At 42.5% G+C, this 20,789-nt stretch overlaps 3 protein-coding genes across 14 annotated transcripts in view; 2 read left to right on the top strand and 1 right to left on the bottom strand.

The window, feature by feature from the left end:
• Cpsf2 (cleavage and polyadenylation specific factor 2) overlaps positions 1 to 211 on the bottom strand; it is a 29,106-nt gene extending 28,895 nt beyond the window's left edge. Inside the window, exon 1 of the mRNA XM_050151460.1 lies at positions 85 to 211. The gene's annotated coding sequence lies outside the window, so the exon portion shown is untranslated. The remainder of the gene's footprint in view (positions 1 to 84) is intronic.
• On the top strand, positions 18 to 7,348 carry Ndufb1 (NADH:ubiquinone oxidoreductase subunit B1). Of its 3 annotated transcripts, none has more exons than XM_050151488.1 (3): positions 18 to 126; positions 5,739 to 5,883; positions 7,242 to 7,348. In XM_050151488.1, the coding sequence occupies exons 2-3, from the start codon at positions 5,747 to 5,749 to the stop codon at positions 7,276 to 7,278; spliced, it is 174 nt and encodes a 57-aa protein (XP_050007445.1). In that variant the 5' UTR covers positions 18 to 126; positions 5,739 to 5,746; the 3' UTR covers positions 7,279 to 7,348. The 3 variants fall into 3 exon arrangements, with proteins under 3 accessions (XP_050007445.1, XP_050007442.1, XP_050007444.1); XM_050151485.1 differs by lacking the exon at positions 18 to 126 and adding an exon at positions 174 to 322; XM_050151487.1 differs by lacking the exon at positions 18 to 126 and adding an exon at positions 182 to 322 and having other exon boundaries at positions 5,742 to 5,883.
• Positions 7,349 to 15,966: 8,618 nt separating this feature from the next.
• The window catches only part of Atxn3 (ataxin 3), a 38,202-nt gene continuing 33,379 nt past the window's right edge, over positions 15,967 to 20,789 (top strand). For 6 of the 10 annotated variants that reach the window (XR_007593459.1, XR_007593460.1, XR_007593461.1 and 3 more), the window contains exon 1: positions 15,978 to 16,059. Coding sequence is in view for 4 of the 10 variants with exons in the window: in XM_050151477.1 (XP_050007434.1) it covers positions 16,036 to 16,059 (24 nt within the window). In the remaining 6 variants the exon portion in view is untranslated. Of the gene's footprint in view, positions 16,060 to 20,789 lie in introns of all 10 variants that reach the window. The other 4 variants (XM_050151482.1, XM_050151480.1, XM_050151479.1 and 1 more) reach the window with 4 other exon arrangements.

Below are 20,789 nucleotides of genomic sequence, written 5' to 3'. Positions count from 1 at the left end.
CGCAGAGGCGGGGACGACCCGGGCGACACCATCTGTGGGGGGGCGGGGGACCGGGTTGGGGAAGACGACAGCGCAGAAGCTCACCAGTCTTGTCAGTGTCGATCCAAGTTTTATTCAGAATCTCTCGTGAGTATCTGAAAGCTTAAAAACTAGAGAAATCGCTCGTGAGAAGACCGAGAGGCGTTGACTTGACGTCGCCACCCCTCTCCTCGGGGCTGGCGCGGAGAGTGGCAGCTCCTGAGGTCACCGCTTCCGCTGGCGCCGGTGGCCTAGCTCCCGACCGCTGCCCTTGGTCGTGGGTCGTGCTCGGCACCGGCTGCAGGTGGGTCTGGGGACCCGGGTGTCACCCGTCGCGGTGGTGCAGGAGGGAGCGTCCTGGGAAGGCTCGCGTGGAGGGAAACCAGGGTCGCCCCCGCGGGACCATTACGGGCTGCTCGCTGCACACCGCTTACCAAGGGTGCTCTGAGCCTGGCTCACCCGAAGCGTCCTTGGGGGCCGCCGGGACTGCAGAGGGCACAGCAGGGACCGTGGCTCCCAACCAGAAGCAGCGCACATTTGCACAGGCCCAGATATCTGCCTCCTCGCCCAACTACACATTCCTAAATAGGAAACCCGTTTGCCTTTTAAAAACACGACTTTATGCTTGGTTTCCAGCTTGTGTACGTCACGATCTCAAGGGTTCCATCGCTCTACGCGTTTAACTGTTTTCCATGGCTTGGGCGACACTTTGTGAGCGGTGCTTATAAGGAACTGTGGGATCCAGTTAGATACATGGTATATCTCTTAAAATGTCTATGAGTCCGGAGTGGACTCACCAAAATAAGACACCAGTTTCTGTTTTTTTCTCGAAAGGGGAAAGAAAATTGTGTTAGAGAGAAATATAGAGAAAATGTGGGCTTTTTGTTGTTGTTTGTTTCTTTTAAAAACAAGCAAATGCTAGGTGTGGTGGCGCACGCCTTTAATCCCAGTGCCAAAGAGGCAGAGGCAGGTGCATGCTCGTGAGTTTGAGACTAGCTTGGTGTACATAGTGAGTTCTAGGCTACACAGCAAGGCTCTGCCATTAAAAAAAAAAAAAGTTATTAAATGTTTATCTTTGTATATACAGGGAGACAATAGTACACAGAGCTTAAGCCATGTTGGGGTAAAGATTGGCTGTGTATTATGCTAATCCTGACTCTTCACTCTGTAATCTAAAGCAAGTTACTTGACCATAACTGAACTTGGATTTCATCATCTGAAAAAAAAAAAAAAAAACTTAATGTCCACTCATTGAGACATTGTTACTTAACAAACCTGCAGTGCTGTGGTGAGGATTATGTGATTTAGTGATTAGGCAGAAACACCTCTTACAAGTGGTCCACATCTGTAATTCCAACTATTTGTGAGGATGAGGCAGGGAGGGGGACAATGCCATACAGTAACTATCTCAAAAAAAAAAAAAAAGAAAAAAGAAAAGAAAAAGAAAAAGGATTCAGCTCGTTAGAAGCTTGCAAAAAAAATAGATCACTTTAATATTAAAAGATACATGACCAAGGTTGAGTGTGTAGTTCTGTATTGAAGCGTGTGCTTTACAGAGAGAGCCAAGAGCAACCCCTAGCATCCTCCCTTCCTCCTTCCTCACCACTCCTCACAGGAGGAAAAGACATAAGACTCCTTAATGCCCTAACATGAAACCCAGTTCTTTTTGTTAAAATACTATGGTATGCCGGCTTTTAATCCCAGCACTCAGGAGGCAGAGGCAGGTAGATCGCTGTGAGTTCAAGGCCAGCCTGGTCTACAGAGTTTCAGGATAGCCAGTGGTCCACAGGGAAACCCTGTTTAGAAAAACAATCCCCCAAAAAAATACTATAGTTACTTCAAATTCTGAAATAAGAACAAAATTCTTTTTATGGGCCCTCATACAAAAAGACACCCGTAGGGCTAGAGAAATGGCTCGGTGCTTACTGCTTTTTGCGAGGACCAGAGCTTGGTTCCTAGCACCTGTGTTGGGTGGCTCACAGCTCCATCTCCAAAGGGTTCTGACTCCGGCCTTCTCAGACAGCTGTACTTATGTGCGCGTGCGCACACACACACACTTTTAAAAAATTATAAAAATAAATCTAAAGACGTAAAAGGTGATGATTAATATAGTGCTCTCCTTAAGTACCAGCCAGGAATATATTCCTTAAAACAGTTAACTGGCCTTGTCCTCATGATAAAATTCTTAGCTCACCCAAAATCTAGATTTGCCTAGTGAAGCTTGTCCAGGTCCTTACCACCTTTGTCTACACTGGATGGAGCTCTAAGGATTTGGGCCCATGGCCTAGATCCTCACTCTACTTCCCCTCTTCCTCATTCTGACTCAGATGTCCATCTTTGCCCTCCCTGCTCATCTACTTGCAGGAAACCATCCACACAGATAGTATTCACTGCACTGCTCCCCAAGCCCATTGAGTATATACTGTACCACTGTAATATGAGACGCCTCTCTAGGACTAGGATTTGTCATTATCTCTTATGGATATTCCTTCATGATGATGGACTCCAACCATGGATTCTATAAAGAATCCTTATCATCACTGTCATTACATCTGGAGTCTGTAAAAGCCGGTATGTGGCGAGACCCCATAGCCTCTTCTAAATAGAGCCAGGCCGAACCCGTTTCTTAGAATGCCAATAGTAATGGCTCATAGCCTACAGGTGGCTGAGCTTATTTTAAACTCTTCTGAGCTGGGAATCAGCAAGTACTCATTAATACAAAATAATGTCTAACAGCTGTATAAACGATAAGGCTAACACTTAATATTTGTGTGTGTGCATGCAAGTGTTTGTGTGTATGTGTGTGTGCACGCCTTCATGTCGCCACAGGTGGTGGCATGCTGGTGCAGAGGTTAGAGGACAACTTTCAATTGTCAGTTCTCTCTCATGTGGGTCCCAGGAACCAGACTTGGGTCCTTAGACCTGATGGTCAGTACGTTTCCCTGCTGAGTACATTTCTGGCCCTTAAGTTTGCAATTAAGCATAGGAATTGTAGGTGACCACTGAGTTTGCTGAACTTGAACAGTCTCATGAATATAAACATTGTCTAGTATTTTGTAGTTAAGTGCTTTTAAAGTAACGTCACCTTATTACCAAAGGTCTTTATCATCTCCATTCTTGACTGGCTCAGGTTTACAAAGCAGGTAAACAGTTCACTTGGGGAGTCCTTGGTTAGCATTCAACAACTACTTTAAATATGTTATGCTACTTAATAAAGGCGAAGAGAACCACTGTCTTCTTGGAAATAAAGTAAGATTGGCTTTACTTTTATATCTCCAAGAAGCATTTGTATCCAAATCAGTGGGTGAGTTGTTCTGGAGTCTGTAAGAACCTTTATGTGGCAAGAGCCCCATAGTCCTAGCTCATCTTTCTTCCGAATGGAGCCAGACCAAAGCCAATAGGAATGGCTCTACTATTCCAGTCTCATCCTGGAGGAAAGGCCAAAGATTCCCTAGTTCAAAAAGACTCCCCAGGTGGTTCTGATGTGTAGTTCAGGTTGAGATTTTCAGCTGTAGCTAAGCAACAGACTACAATATAAAACTAACAGATGGACAAGTTGTAAATATATATTCTTCTCATGTGCTACATCATAACTGATCTAGAAAATCAGTGATGTTCAAACTGGAATTTGCTATAAGGAATATTACATATTTTGAACTATATAGTAACTGCAACGTTTAACTTCATGATTATCGTCTTAACACTGTGACTTTAGGTACTAGGTTCTTATAATCTGGCAAACAGAATTGTGTTAATATAGAGACCAATATCAGGAGATGAAGCAGAAATGGAATCTACAGAAGACGAACGCCGGTTATGCTAAGCACTTCTAGCAGTAATGTATTGCTTCTCCTAGGATTGTCATGTCCTCTCAGCCACTGTATGTGATGTATTCATACGCATGTGAATGTGTTTTTGTTTCATCTGTATATACAAATCTTAACAGAAAATTGGCAATTCAGTGGTGTTTTTATGGAATTCAGCACACATTTGTTATTTTTTACTTGATTCCCAGAACACTGCCCATTGGAAAGTGTTCAAAGCTAAAGAGAAATATCAGCTCAAGGAGAGAAAGTGTGCTGTGACACAGGAGGCATTGTGTGGAGTTTGCTGAATCGGAACAGTAGCTTGTTATTAATAGCTACTTGAGTTAAGCTGTTGGTTTTTTTAGTGTATTTTATTTTTGTATGTTTTGTCTGCATGTTTGTGTGTACACCACATTTGAGCCTAGTGTCCTTGGATGTGAAAAGAGGTCATTGGACCCCCTGAAACTGGAGTTATGGATGATTGTGAGTTTGCATGTGTGTCCTGGGAACAGAACCTACATCCTCTGTATGAACAAGTATGTTAAGCACTAATCCATCTCTCCAGTCCCGAGTTAAGCTGTTTTTATACCATATAAAATGAGGATAAGAGTTACTGCACGTTTCGCCAGGCCATGGTCTTTAATCCCAGCACTTGGGAGGCAGAGGCAGGCGGATCTCTGTGAGTTCGAGGCCAGCTAGGTATACAAGAGCTAGTTCCAGGACAGGCTCCAAAGCTATAGAGAAACCTTCTCTCGAAAAACAAAACAAAAAATTTTCTTCTCTTTTTATCTTTTATAGTCATTTAATTTTCTGATCTTGTGACATTATGTTCTTGTCAAATTTTTTTTAATTCTTAAAAAAATAGCTTTTAATAAAATTTATCTTTACTCAAAAAGTCTAGCCAGGTGGTAGTGGCACACACCTTTAATCCCAGCACTTGAGGCAGAGGCAGGTGGATCTCTGAGTTCAAGGCCAGCCTGGTCTAACGAGGACAGTCAGAGCTACACACAGAAAAACCCTGTCTCAAAAAACAAAAACACAAAACCCAAAAAGCAAACAAAACCTAGTAAAATAGTATTAACTTTGTATTTGCATTGTGAGAGCATCTAGGAATATTTTACCTATGTGGAAGTTCTGAAGCAACATAAAGAGGGCAAATATTCATTTTTCAGGTAAAATTTTTAAAATTCTCCATTTCTTGGCTCTATAGCATATCAAATCACTGATGAAGTAAAAAAATAAGATTTCATGAATACTGTGATGCAGTATAATTTTTATTAGGTTTATTTCTGTGTGTGTACATGCATGGAGGTCAGAGTATAACCTGAGGAAGTGGTATCTCCCTCAACCATGTATGTGGGTTCTGGGATCAGTCTCAGCCAGGCTTGGCAGTAAGCACCTTCACACAGTGCATCACACTGGCCCAAGTACAGTGAACCTTATACTAACTGTTACCGCCTAATCTAGGTTTTAATTGCATTCTGATGTCAAGCAAAGTTAAAGAGGCTTATGCTTTTAACATGGCATGCCCACAGCTCTCTTCCTATTTCAGAAGCAATTTAAAAAATGACTTGTTTTAAGCCAGGTGTGGTAGCTTACACCTGTAATCTCAGCACTAGGAAGGCAGAGGCAGGAACCTCTGTGGCAGGCTCAAGGTCATTCTAATCTACACTATAGCAAGGTTGAGTCTGTCTCAAAAAACAACAAAACCCTCCAAACCAAAGGCTAATTATTGACTAGCATACTACTTGTACATATTAAAAGAATCCCCATTCTTGTGGCGCGCATTGGTTATATCATAACATCCTTCCGCTCTTGTCCCCATTCCTAAGGTATATTGTTCCCAAGTGATCCCTATCCACCTTTCAATATTTCAAAGGCAGTTGTATAATCATTTTTCCCCCTCTGTTTTAGCAGCCACGATGACCTTGCTTCAGCTTGTACGCGAATACTGGGTTCATATACTTGTTCCTATGGGATTTGTCTTTGGATGCTATCTAGACAGGAAGGATGACGAAAAGCTAACTGCCTTCCGGAATAAGAGTATGCTATATCGGAGGTTAGTTCACACAGTTCTGGGGAGTTTGGGGTCTTTTTTCCAGAGATAAAAAAAATTTTTTTGTTTTGTTTTGTTTTAACAGTCAAGTGATGGATACTTTATGCTTGTTATTTAATTGTTGTATGAAACTGTATGATTATCTCTGGAATGTAAATCTTTATTAATCTTTTCATAGTCATTTTAAAAAATGGTTTTCTTTATGTGTGTGTCACATGTTGTGGGTGGGTGCTCTTAGACTCCAAAAGAGGGCATTGGATTCCCTGGGTCTGGATGGAGTTACAGGCAGTTGTAAGTCTCCCAGTGTGGCTGTCCTTTGTGAGAGCAACAAGCACTCAATCACCGAGCCTCGTTATGCATATCTTTGTACTTTTCGCCCCCTCTCACTGGTCCCCTTCCTCTCCCACATGTCATATGTATTTAAATCTAGAATTTTTGCATGATAGAAAACCTGCAATATTTTATCTTTTCTAATTTTCATTACCCTTTATTGTTACCCTTTTCCTTGAGGTCTCCCCTCATGGTGCCCCCCTTCTACAAAGTCAGAATTTTAGTGTAGAAACAAAACTTAAGCCAACTCCCCAAAACCTATCATGTATGCTTTCATTATATGTTATTGTATACCATGTATGTCTTAAGCCATGATATAGCTGAAATAAATGGTAACGCTTTGGCATCACTGCTTGAGAGCTTTGCATATGGGTGACTGAGTGGTAACACCCAGCAGCTGCCTGGGCCTACGGCATGCCTGACCAGACCAGGTAGTATCTCTCAGTGGATAGTGCTTCTGGATTGGAAGCTCAAGGAGTAAAAAGACTTAAGTAGCATCCAGTGTCACTATGCAGGTGTGGTTCACAAGTCTGGTATTTCAAGAAAGATGAAATGAGCTACAAAGGATCCAGAAACAATTAAGTGTACTCAGAAGAAGAGAGTGCTTTGTAAATCAAGAGATTACTGTTCTTTGAGCTGGGGAAGAGACAGTAAAAGTTTATGGGAGAACTGAATGAATGTTTATAATGAATCTAATGTAAATGTAAATAAGTCAATTTGATAGAATGTAAACAAATACAGACTTCTGGCCCTCTCATAAAAAAAATATTTACATGGTGGCTGGAGAGATGGCTCAGTGGTTAACAGCATTTGCTGCTCTTAAAGAGGACCCAGTTGGTTCCTACACCCACGTGGTTACTTACAACTACCTAACTCCAGTTCCAGGGCATCCAGTGCGCTCTCCTGGCATGCTAGGACACCTGCACACACATGGTGCATATATATACTTGAAGGCACACATATACTCATAAAATAAAATTTTAATATTTTTAAGATGGTTTACTGTTTTTCCTTTCCTTCTTTTCACACAGAGAACTGAAGCCCAATGAAGAATTTACTTGGAAGTAAAGCCTGTGGCTAAATCTCAGAATGTTCACATTTTAAAAGTCATTGGAGAAATAAAACATTTATTATTTAATTGGAAGACTTTAAAGTGTGATTCTTTTTACACTTTTTATTATATCCTTTGTATTTTATTGAGGTAACCTTCCATTATCAGGCACAATTTGACTTAAACAATTACTTTTTAAGGCCAGGTGTGGTAGTGCAAGCCTGTACTCTTGGCATTTATGAAGAAGCTGAAAGATTGCTGCAAATGCAACGTCAACTTGATTTATATAATAGATTCTAGATCAACTAAGGATGTGTGTGTGTGTGTGTGTGTGTGTGTGTGTGTGTGTATGAAGACCATGGCTCAGAAAAATCAAAAACTATAATTGAGCATGTTGTTTACATAGGTATCCTATTTATTCTTAGCATTTGATTTTCTGTTTCTCTCTTTGGATTACAGTACTATTAATTCATAAATACCATTTTTTTCCCTCACATTTTCCAAACATGCTATGGTTCAGTGTCCCCCAGGAGTTCGTGTGTAGATGGAGACTGCTGCTGAAAGGAGCAGCGCCTCTGCTCACCGCCAGCAAACAGATCCTATCTCAAAATAGGCTGCTACCAAGAAGCTGTGCTTAACTCTGTTCTTTTGTGTCTAGAATTCCTTCCCAGACTGTCTCAGGTTTTATGTAGATGCAGTGGCCCACATTGGCGCACCATTTTGTAGACTGTTCATTTGTTTCCCTGGCCTCTCTCTACTCCACCTACTTTCTCTCTATATCTCTGTTCGGATTTCCTGCCTGGCTTTACTAAGCTTTTGGCCGAAACAGCTTCTTTAATAACCAGTGGTAATAAAGCATATTCATAGCATACAGAGGGGAATCCCACATCATTCATGTGTCCAAGTTTAATGTCTTTGTGAAGTATTAAAACAATGGAAACATCTTAGAATAACAGTGCATAGAAGTAGAGCTTTTGACAAGTGATTAGGACTAGACTGGACTAGACTGTGCATCACAGGGAACTGCATCTGTAATTGAATTTTTGGTGGTTTTATAAGAGCTGTATCACTTGCCATGTGATACCTTAGACCACCTCAAACTGGCAACAAGAAGGTCAACACTGGACGTGTCTTTTGCTTGACCTTGCAACTTCAGAATCATGAGCAAAAATGAACCTCTATTAAAAGTTGTCTGGCCTCAAATATCTTGTTACAGAAAGTGTGCTTCTAGGGAACTCTAAAGGACAGTGCTAGGGTTTTGTTTGGTAGAATCATTAAAAATTAGGAAGCCTTAGATTTGGCAATGATTTCCTAAACAAAACACACAGTATTGTTTTTGAAAGGTCAGTGAATTATACTTAATCAAAACTTAAGACTTCTACTCTCTTGGTGGTGGTACAGCCCCACAGTGGTAGAGCCCATTCTAGACTGCTCATCTGACATGGCCTGTGTGGATTTACTACACAGGGTTTCTGCTTTGCTTTAGGTTTTGGGTTACAGTATGTACCAGTGTTTCTCTTGTCTAATGGCCAAATGTTCCTTGTATGGTGCTGTGTGATTTCCTGGGAAAATGTGAACTTATTCTCCCCACGCAGGGGCATGGACAATACGCCACAGACATGATTCCATCCAGTTGTAGCCTGATGGACATTAAGCTTCCTGGGGTCACTTGAGAAGCATGGGTGACTCCAGAGCAGCTAAAACACTAAAAAGCCCACCTTGAAACAGGCAACAACTCAAAAAAGCTGCGTCTTTGGGGTTCCCTGTTCAACCTATAGGTGGCCCCACTGAAGAGCCCTCTCCTCTGGCAACTCATTTTTGGTTTATAGAACCTTGGGGAAAGGCTGGTGAGTCTTGAAAACCTTGGTTCTGCAGTTTCATGAGCTGCTTCCCTTTCCTCTCCAGCAGGGAATGTTCCACTTCTTCAGAGAAAATACTAACATATGGATGGACCACATTGTTTATCCAGTCACCAGATGTTAGACACTCAATGTTTCTACTTTTTATTATCCCTGTATTAAAAAAAAAAAAAAGGTGCAAAAAATGGGTAAGAGTGAAAACCTGGTCACAGGTGGGATAGAATAGTGACTAAGTACAAGAATAAATATGGATTATATGAAAAATACTAATGACCTAAAATGGGTGGAATATGATTGACAGTAGTACTTAAAGATGCCCAACTCACAAAACTAATAAAAATATTTTGAAGTACAATATGACATCTATCCCTCAATAAAACTATAAAGACAAAAAAAATCCCTTATAGTACTAACCACTTGGAAGATTATAAAAGAACACTAGAGAAATAGGGCTTAAAAATATCCCGTTAACATTAATATATAAAAATGAATTCATAAGTAATACTTTAATAAACTAGCATTTAAGTATATCACAGGGGCATAATATTTTTTGACTGGACTAAAAAAACAGCACACATGGCCAGGCGTGCTATCACACTCGGGTGGTAGAGTCAGATGATCTCTTGAGTTTTGAGTTTACATAGCAAGTTCCAGTGCAGTCAGTACTGCATAGCAAGACCTGTCTCCAGAGGGGTGGGGGAAGCACTCACCAGTAACATTAGGTTTTGTTTCTTTTCTTTCATCTATTTCAAGCCTATGTACCTTATTGCCAGCACTTGAAGGATACATAGAAAGTTCAAAACAAGCTGTATGTCCCATACAAATTGTTACCAAGACCACATTGCTTATCCATTTATGTGGTGTTAGGCACGGGGTTGTTTCTATTTTTGAGTATTCCTGTATTTAAAAACAAAGCTGGGCTGTGGTGGAGCACGCCTTTAATCCCAGCACTCACGGAGGTGGATCTCCGTGAGTTCGAGGCCAGCCTGGTCGACTGTACAAATTCCAGGACAGGCACCAAAGCTATACAGAAAAGCCCTGTCTTGAAAAACCAAAAGCAAAACACACCACACACACACACACACACAAACAAGAAAAAACCGTGCAAAATGGGTAAGAAAATGAAAACAAGTCACCTACCAGTTTTCAAAAATACATTGTCCAGTCCAATCGCCCCTTCTTGAAAAGCACATTTCATGGTTTTGCTTTCAGGAGGCTGAATTTAGGAAAACTATAATGAGTCTGCTACTTAGTTACCACTGATTCTTACCAGAACACAGGAGACTGTTCTGTAAAATTTTTAATGGCAGACATTTATTAAACTATTTGGTCTGAGACAATAAAATTAATGCCAGTTAAAAGGTACAATACTCAAGAAGATGGAAATATTTTGTACAGTCTCACTTGAAACACAAACTCAGTGAATATTGAATTTGAAGTATGTAGACAGAAGTTTCTGTCCCACCCAGTTCTGCAGCTGTTCAGTCCCAACAAAACACACAGAAGCTTATATTAATTATAAACTGGTTGGCCTCTTAGTTCAGATTTATTAATAACTAGCTCTTACAACTTAAATTAACCCATAATTCTTATCTATGTCTAGCAACATGGCTTGGTACCTTAGCAAGGCATTCTCATCTTGCTTCCTCTTTGGCTGGCTGGTGACTGCAAACTGAGCCTTCCTCTTCCCAGAATTCTAATTTGGTCATTCTGCCTATACTTCCTGCCTGGCTACTGGCTAATCATTTTTATAAATCAATACAAGTGACAAATCTTTACAAGGTACAAGAGCATTATACCACAACAGAGGTGTCCACAGTAACAAAGAACATATCAAAGTGTATCTACATGGTTGTTCTTTTTAAAGTTAGTTTTATTCATTTTAAATATATTTTGTTTGCATGTATGTATGTGAACAACTTGCATGCACGCCTGATGCCTGTGGAGGTTGGAAGAAGGTCCTGGATCCCTGGAACTGGAGTTACAGACAGCTGTGAGCCACGTTGTGAGTGCAGGGACCTATTCAAATACTCCTAAAGAAAAATAAATGTGCTTAAACACTGAGACATCTCTCCAGACTTATATGGGTATTCTGACTTGACAAAAAGGTCTTTATCTCACTAAATTATTGTGATGCTTTGTAGCAATCATTCAAAAAGATTCTGTATTTATTCACTGTTCTGCACCAAACCATAATAATAAATAAGCATGCTCTTTTGACTTCAGAGCTAAGTTTAGTAGCATATACAGTGACAACGAGGTCGTAAACCCTAATTGTCGATATGGACTCTTAAGTAGGATTGCGCTGTTATCCCTAGGGTAACTTGGTCCGTTGATCAAATGAATTGGGTCAATTAGATTCATGATACTTTGACTTGTTGGTCTTGGTTAAAATCATTCGGAGGTTATACCATTCCTAGTATGGTATAGTGGGTGCTTCATGCAGACATGTACAAGGGGTACTGATAGCACAGCTTTCCCTCCCAACTCTCCAGAAGCAAGCAAGCTATTATGACTGGAGGAAAGGAATTCAGAAAGACAAAGTGGGACAGGTGGTCAGCGTAAATCACAAAGGGTGGTGTGAAGGCAGCAATACGGAGAATAAGCACCATGGGAAGCTACTGGACTTTAAATGACAGAAGACTTATGTGATGATGTGAGAACATCTCCTTATCTAAGTTCTAAGGTGGTGAGATGGGTTGAAGGTGTAGTTTGGTTAGTAGAGAGCTTGCCAAGAATGAACAAAGCCCTGGGTTCCATTTCTAGCACCACATAAACCAGGCATGGTGGTCCACACCTACCTGTAATCCCAGCACTATCAGAGGTGAAAAAGTTCGACGTCATTCTTGGTTGCATAGCAAGTTCAAGGCAAACCTGCCCTAGAAATCCCATTTTGGAAAAAAAAAAAAAAAAAGACTGTCTTTTGCATGGTGATGGCTTCAGTGCAGGGCACAGCAACACTGTTATTTGTTCAATAAAAGAAAAGTTGGTGAGATCTGTATTTTTGAAAGGTCACTGGCAATGCCATGAACTGGACATATTAAGGTGGGAACAATTCATAGTTCTGAGGACCGCACCACACAAGAGGTCAAGAAGTTTTGAACTAAACAGTGGCAACATAAGCAAGAGGAGAGGCTGTGGGGTATGTGAAGACTGGAGTGAGGAGAAAAGTCAACAGTTACAGGAAGGGGATCAAATGAGCCTCAGCTCTTGGTGCCATCACCTGAATTTCATGTCATGTCACCCGCAAAGTTCACGTGTTGCAAGATGTATTAGTATTGTGAGGAGGTGCTTTGGCTGTGTCCTGGACAGGACAGTAGATCTGTCCTCTATGAGAGAAGCAAGTGCACTTAACCATGGAGCCATCTCTCCAGCCCTTCAGTTACCTTTTAAATAGCAAAATGTCTTATGCCCAGATTACGGAGTTCCCCCAAAACCAACTAGGAGATCGAGTCCTGTATGTAAAAGCAAAGAGCTTTTATTCTTACACAAGTTTGCAAACTCGGACTCTCCGTGTGTCCAACATATTGGTATTGGAGTAATCGGAGAGCCTTGAGCTTAGTTGGGGTTGGGTTTTTATAGAAGCAAAGTAGAGGTGAGGGATTTCTAAGGTTCAGGATCCCTGATTAGCTGACATTTGTCTAGGGGTGTCCTGGTGAAAAGCAATGGGTGTGTGCTGGTGGGTGATCCTATCTACAGTGGTCGAAATGGTAGTAATTTCCTTTGGATGGTCTGTTCCTGGGTGGTGCCAGCTTATGGCTGTTGGTTGGAACCTGGTGCTGCCTGCTATAGCAGCTGTGCGCCCTGGGCCCCCCACTTATAAAGGAGGCTGAAGGGAGCTTGTTTGTCCCCTTTGCTCCTCTGCCACACCAGGACACACAAAAAACACCATCAATGAAAAAACCCAAGATTTGTGGTCTGCTCTAGCCTTTACCATGGACTTCACAGCCTCCATAATTGAGCAATAAATCTCTGATGGTGATTTATCCAGTGCAGGTATTTATAGCAGCACTTGAACAATTGTATCTTAAAAAAATACTAGAAAACATCATTTCCATTTCCTACCAGGAGGCTATAATTTCCTGGTTAAACCACACTTTCTTAAGCACATAGGCTATGCCCATGTTGTATGTGTGACACTCTTCCTGGGGAGCTGTGAAACATCTAGTCATCTCAGAAAACTGATGACAGACCAAAGCAAAGATACCACCAAAGCCCAACACGGTGGAATAAAGAGTTTTATAGAGATTACTTACAGGAGCAGAAATGACTCAAAGACAACTGTACAGCTAAAAGCCCATTCCGGCATGTCAGGGCACAAAAGCTGGAAACATGGACTGCACCGCACAACTTGCAGGAAGCTCAACATGTTGGAGTTGTTTAGCTTCTTCCAGGCAGTTCAGTTGATGTGAGCTCTTCTAGGCAACTCTGCTAGTCAGAGAGTGTCTCTCGGTTGTGCTTACTGCTTATACATGTGTGGAGAGGGAGGATCCTAGGGAATCTGATCAGTCAGTGTCAGGGACTTGTAGAAGTAGTCTCTGAGTTGTTTAGAGCTTAAATTAAGATGTCCCTCTGAAAGATGGAATGTGTTTCCTGTCCTTAGAATAATTCGCTTGCGTCCTCACTAGCTTCCTTGCAAGATGGAGTGTTTCACTTCCCTTTAAAGTACCCTGTGCCATAAAGAGCTTCCCTCTAATATGGACAGCTTTATCTCCGTTTTAAAGAGGAATTGCATACAGAATGTTCAACAAATAACACGGCACCTCCCCTTGAGTAGCTAGCTCGTCTTCATGGGCAGTTTCTATTTCCTTACCTCTCACTTTCATAACTTGAATTCTCATAAAAATGATCTCAACAGAAACAAAACTGAGCAGTGTCTTATAAGTCTTTATGCCCCCGAACGTCTTGGCTAGTCCTTGAAGCATCTCTCCTGGACCTTTCATTTCATTACACCTGCCAGCATTTGTACTCTTCTTGCCTACAGCTCTCAGCCTTCAGGGCTTAGCTCCAGATCCTCTTTTCAATCTCTTCCTTTTCTCTACAGTGAGACATGGCTTCTCTGTGTAACCCTGGCTGTCCTGGAACTCGCTTTGTAGACCAGGCTGGCTTCAAACTCAGTGTAGAGCCACCTGCCTCTGCCGCCCGAGTGCTGAGACTAAAGGCATGAGTCACCATGCCTGGCGAGCTACCTGTGTCTTAAATTTTTTTATGTGTATGAGTTTTGCTTGCATGTATGTACACGCATCACTGGGCATACCTGGTATCTGAAGAAGCAATGGGTCCTTTGGATCACTAACTGTTGTGAACCACCATGCAGGTGCCGAGAATCAAACCCAGGTGCTCTACAAGGCAGGTGCTCTACAATGGCTTAACCAGGGAGCCATGTCTCCAGCTACCCACCGTACAGCTCAAACCAGTTTTTGTAAACTCCATACCTCATGTCTACTACTTTGCAAAAGCACCTGTATGCTGTGCAGACATTTAAATTCATTATTCCCCAAACTAAACCTTTGTTTTCTCTTCCCAAGACCTTGCTCGTTCTGCAAAGTATTTCTGATAGCATTACTCCTGCTATAGGTGGTGCCTACAGCAGAAACCCAGAAGTCTTTCTTAACAACACCCCCTTTCCCACTGGATTCTTCTGAGTCTGCCTCCTAAGGCTTCCAAATGGTCTCTCTCCATCCCTCAAATTACTATTGGAGTTCTGACCACCATCATCTCTTCATTTCTCCTAAAATGCCTTCACGTATTCTGTTCCCCAGTGACACTCTGAAATACTAATTTGACCCCAAATCTCTAGTTTTAAAACTCTTCAATGGCTTGTTGCCTCTTTTCTTGTGTGTGTGTGTGTGGGGGCAGGGTCGTTCTATGTAACCCAGGCTACAGTCTGGCATATGCCAGCTGTCCTCCAACTCAGTATACTCTTCTTCCGCTACCTTCAGGTACAAGCACTGTAAGAATGAGCCGCTGTTGCTGGGTGGTGGTGGCACACTTTAATCCCCGCACTCGGGAGGCAGAGACAGGTGGGGGATCTCTGAGTTTGAGGCCAGCTGGGTCTACAGAGGGAATTCCAGGACAGGTTTGTTCCAAAGCTACATACAGAGAAACCCTGTCTTGAAAAACAAAAAGAGCCTTCGTACCCGGTTTCCTTGCTGACTTTAACGAACCTAAAATGGTTTCATCGTGCAAGATCTGCGCCCATCCTACGCTTAATCTTTCCCAACATTTTGTTGGACTTTTAACTTCCCCACCGATGCTTCCTCCTTCAAAACTAGAGCACTTACCCCGTGACCTGATATTCATTCCAACAAGCAAAACTATCTTGGACACTGTGCTGTCCCTATTTCTTCGTGTCTCCGTTTCCTCATTTGTATAATATCACAACAGACACACACATCAAAAGATGACGTATTAAACTGCATTTAGAGGTGGGCTAAGTCAACCCTCAATAAATATTAGCTATAGTTTTTTTTTTTTAACATAAGTACTAGGTATTGAGAGATAGCTTTTCTTGAAAGAGGTGTTAATTACATGCAGTTAGGCAGAAAGAACCAAAGAAGATGGAAAAGAAAAAAAAGCCCTAAAATCTGGACGCGAGGATCCTCATCCCGAACCCTACAATCACAAGACAGCTCAGCGAACCGCGGAAGGCGGAGAAGCTCCTCCGCACGGCAGGCGGCGCCGCAACACCGCGTACGCCGCGGAAGAACAAGCTCCCGGAGGACCCGCCGCCCAGGTCACGTGCCCCGCGCTCCCTGGCTCCGCGTGCCTCGTGACGTGCGCCCGCAGTAGTGATTGGTTAATGGGAGGCACGTGGGCAGAGAGGGGCGGGGCGTGGTGGAGGGGTGGGACCGGGGGCGGAGCTGCTCGAGGGGGCAGCTCCGCGCCGGGGCCGTTGGCTCCAGACAAATAAACATGGAGTCCATCTTCCACGAGAAAGTGAGTGTGGGCGTTCGGTGGGGAGCCGTCCGGGGCTCGGCGGCGGGTGTGGGTAGCAGCGTCGCCGCCTCAGGAGCTCAGGGCGGGGCCCGAGCGCCCCCATCCCAACCTGGCTGGGTGAGGGGCGCTTCCTGCCTCCTCCCCGTGGCTCTGCTCGGGAAGCCTCCCACATGCGCCCCTGGCGCCTTCGCCCCAGAGGACCGGGCGGGTAACCAGCGCTCGATTGGCATTTCGGGGGCTTCACCCAGAGGGTTAGCGCGGGCGTTCCTTTTTCACTCGCCACGCCTTTTCGGGTTTCTCTGTCTTCTCCCCTAGAGTCTAGTCTAGGCGAGTCACCTCTTCACACCTGGTGGACCCTTCCCAACTCCACCCCCGCCCTCGCCCTATCCTCTTTCAGAATCAACTTTTCTCTTCAACTCAGTTCTGTAATGGAATGTCCCATACTTTTAGATCTTGATGTCAATCATCCCTCGTCCTTCAAGCAGTTTTTTTTTTTTTTTTTTTTTTTTTTTTTTTTACCGTGGCTCTCCCATTGAAGGGCCTGACACTAGGGAAGTAAAGTAGGAAGTCCCTAAGGGAAGTCGTCATAAGAGTTTTTATTGCGGGATGTTTGGGCTTGGTTTGCTACCCCAAATTTCCGGACTAGGAGGCCAGCTTTGTTTTTAGGTATTATGGAATAGATTAGAATCTTTCTGCCGTACGATCCGGGTAGTTTCTTCCTTACCTTCCTGAGTGACTACACTTAGAAGAATTGTTGTGACATCTTGAGAAACTGGTCTTTGCTCGTGTACAATTATCAAGTCGTTTGGGTGTTCCTCAGACAACTTTGGCATATGATACCGTGTTTCATAATCGCTTTAGGATTGGCGAGAGTTGCGAGCTAGTGCTATTATTTAGTAGGAGCAAAGCGTCTTTGTTTTGTTGAGTACTTGTCATTGAGCATCTATTCAAGGCATTTAAAGTTCATGCACTGCAAAGGAAAACCAAAAGAGATGTACATCAAGAAATTGTTAAATGAAGTGCTCTTGAGAAGACTTTTCTGACAGTTTTGGAACTGGCACTAGTTTGTTTGTGACAGCCCAAGCTGGCTTCAGACTCTCCAACCTTCCCATCCTCCTTTCTCCTGAGCGCTGACAGCCACGTGCCATGCTCCTAGCAGCCCCCCCCCCACATACATTTGTAATTAATTTTCTAAAGGCTTTGGCTTAGAACCCATTTGAAATGTGGTAGACTTTGAACCCTTTATACACTGCTTCATGCATTCTTTTAAAAAACATTTTATTACTGCCATGTGTGCATGATGTGTGTGTGTGCCTGTGTGGAGGTCAGGACAACTTTATAAAGTCCATTCTCTCCTTCCAGCCTGGTGTGGGTTCCAGGGATCTAACTCGGCTTTCACAGCAAGCTCCTTTACACATCAAGTCATCTCTAGGGCACTTAATGTGTTAAAAATATTTTTGAATGGTTGTTTTGCCTTTGTGTGTATTTATGCATTGTGTGTTTGGTGTCCACTGAAGCCAGAAGATCCCCCAGAACTAGAGTTGCAGAGGGTTGTGAACAGCCACGTGGGTGTTAGGAATTGAACCTGGGTCCTCGCCTCTGGAGGAGCACCCAGTACTCTTAACTGTTGAGCTGTCTCTCCAGCCCCTACCATCTCTTCTTTATAATATTGATTATTCCTCATTTGAACAGGTTTCAGTGAAAGTAACTACTGAACCATTATATCCAAAGTGCTAGCCTAAATCAGAGGGTCATTTAGAGAAGCCTTAACCACTTCCTCAAGAAATATATTTTACCTTTGCCCCTTTGAGTATTTATTAGAATACAAGTTAGAATATAAAAACAGTTATCAGCCAGGCATGGTGGTGGTCCAGGCCTTTAATCCCAGCATTTAGGAGATAGAAACAGGCAGATCTCTGAGTTCTTGGCCAACCTGTATACACATAGTGAGTTCCAGGACAGTCAGGGCTGGGTAGAGAGATCCTGTCTTCAAAACAAAACAAAACAAAAACAATAAATAAAAGCGGTTGTCCATTAGTAGATCTCCAGTGTGAAAAAATTTAGTTAAGCACATGGTATATGTCTATAATGTCAGCTATTCAGTATGCTGAGACAGTAGAATAACCAGAATTCTTGGCTTGAGTAAGACTGTGTGCATATGAGCAGGGGTAAAGAGTTCCTTGAGCATCTAAAACAGTGATTCTCAACCTGTAGGTCCTAATCCTTTGGGGATCCAATGACACTTTCACAGGGGTTACCTAAGACTCTCTGTTTATCAGATATTTATATTATGATTCATAGCAGTAGCAAATTACAGTTATTAGGTAACAGCGAAGATACTTTTGTGGTTGGGGAAGGAATTGTGTTAAGGAGTTGCAGCATTAGGAAGGTTGAAAATCACTACTCTAAAAGGTATGTGGTTCTATTTATTTAAAGGCTACAAGTCCTGAATTTATTTTATTTTTAAGACACGGTCCCACTGTTTAGCCCTGGCTGGCTTGGAACTTGCTTTGTAGACCAGGCTGACCTTGAACTCACAAAGACCCAGCTGCCTTTCCCTCCCAAGTGTCGGTATTCAAGTCTCTCTTTTTTTTTTTTCTCCTTCCAAGAAAAGGTTTATCTGTGGCTTTGGAGCTCTTCCTGGAACTTGCTTTGTAGACCAGGCTGACCTTGAACTCACAAAGACCCAGCTGCCTTTCCCTCCCAAGTGTCGGTATTCAAGTCTCTCTTTTTTTTTTTTCTCCTTCCAAGAAAAGGTTTATCTGTGGCTTTGGAGCTCTTCCTGGAACTTGCTTTGTAGACCAGGCTGGCCTTGAACGCACAGAGATCCATCTGCCTGCCTCTGCCTTCCCAGGGCTGTGGTTAAATGCATGTGCCACCACCGCCCAGCTGGGATTCAAGTCTCACACCACCATGCCTAGTCTCTAAATATTTTAAGCCTTTCAGGCCATATATGTGTATCTCTGTCACAAAGTTTCATTTATGTGCTGTATTTCTAGTCCTCACTAAATTATTTTTTTAAAATAAAATACAGTTTTTGGCTATTGAGGAAGATTGAACTTGGACCCATGAGCTATAGAGTTTACCATCTACTAACTAATAGTACATTACCAATACCAGCTGCTTTCGTGGATGCAGTGTTTTGTTGTTGCTCTAATTCTAGTGCCTGTATTCTGCCACTCTTGTTAGTGCTTCCAGTACTGACTTGGTTTGGTGCAGTCTGTATCTCTCCTTTCAGTGTAGTGTGAATTGGGAATGTGAAACCCAAAAAGATGGAGAAGAGGCTGAGCATTGACCTTGTCACATCCATTGTACCCTTTTGTGGTTGAGGCTCTTAGTGATATTCAAGATATGTGGGGGTTATGGAAAGCCTAATTCCAAATAATTGATTTGAGGACATGGTAACAGCACAGACTTGAAACCTCTGCTTGGGTTTGAACTCCAGCTTTGCTAATTGCTGCTTGGAGGATTCTGGATAAGTTCTTTATTATTTCTGTTAATGACAGAAATTAGCTGCCTCAAAGTCATGCATGCTAAGGAGCTGTGCAGAAGTGGTAACTGCTACAGTACTACTAGGTCCTTGTGTTTGCTGAACCCCATACTAAATAAGGAACAGAAGAGATCTGTGGGTGTAGTGTAGTTCAGTGGTAGAGCACTTACTTAATATGGGCAAGGGACCAGTCTCAAGCGTAAAACAAAAATGAAGGAATAGGAAAACATTAAGCATTAAAGAGGTGGTGACAATAAGCTATGGCTGTGGTGTGAGCTCTGAGTCACAGTCTTTACCCACCCAGGAAGACCAGTCCACTATTGGCCTATTTTTGAAAGTACCATTAGGGTTGTATGTTTTCTGTTATAGTTATTACTGTCACTGGGGTTTTACCTAATTTGAGGTTGGACCGAAAAACCTGGGGGAGTGACTTGGTTACAGTTCCCTTTTGTGATTTTATAGACCATCTTGGTAGAAGTGGAAGTGTAGTATGTTCATCTTCTGGTCCCAATACAGTAAAATATGGACCCCAAGTCATAGGATTTTAGTAGCAAAGTAAGTTTTTCTTTTACTTGGGTGAAATACTTAAAAGTGTTTTATTACATTTTGTTGCATTGTATGTATTGTGGTGCTCCATACAGGCCATAGTGTATATGTGGAGGTCAGAGGGCAATTTAGTGGTAGGTGGTTCTCTCCTCCCACCATGTGGGTCCTGGGAATTGAGCTCAGGTCTTTATGATCACACCAAGCAGATATTGACCTGTTGAGCCTTCTTGCTAGCTTCCCACTTGGGTAAAACCCTGATTAGAAACGGGGAACAAGCTAACTCAGTGGCAGTAAGACAGAAAAAAATGCATGTCTGTGTGAGGGTGCCAGATGCCCTTGAACTGGAGTTACAGACAGTTGTGAGCTGCCATGTGGGTGCTGGCTATTGAACCCTGGTCCTTTGGGATAGCAGTCTGTGCTCTTAACTACTCTCTCCAGCCCAATTTTTAAATTGTTTCAAACAATTTGTTTTTTCCTTCCACTAATCATATTAGAAGTATAGAGCATATTTCTGGTAGCAGTACCGTTTTACTTGGTCATGGTTTGATTTTAAGTGCTTATTTTTCTTAATAAAAAACTAATATTTTAGGGACTGGGAATGTAGCTCAGGCCTGAGTTTTATCTATCCTCAGTACCACATAAACTGGGCATAATGAGATACATACTTGGATTTTTTTTTTTTTTTTTTTTTTGT

The sequence above is a fragment of the Alexandromys fortis genome, unplaced genomic scaffold (assembly GCF_014885135.2).
Source record: "Alexandromys fortis isolate MF-2015 unplaced genomic scaffold, M_Fortis_MF-2015_v1.1 scaffold_63, whole genome shotgun sequence".
NCBI classification, from domain to species: domain Eukaryota; kingdom Metazoa; phylum Chordata; class Mammalia; order Rodentia; family Cricetidae; genus Alexandromys; species Alexandromys fortis.
The sequence above is the reverse complement of the archived record's forward strand: the minus strand, read 5'-3'. Positions and strand labels throughout refer to the sequence as shown.

What these genes read in the sequence shown, in the direction of transcription:
- Ndufb1 (XM_050151488.1), top strand. Translation starts at nt 5,747, where the DNA reads ATGACCTTGCTTCAGCTTGTACGCGAATACTGGGTTCATATACTTGTT. An exon ending in AAGAGTATGCTATATCGGAG is followed by an intron (nt 5,884 to 7,241) that starts GTTAGTTCACAC and finishes CTTTTCACACAG; the next exon opens with AGAACTGAAGCCCAATGAAG.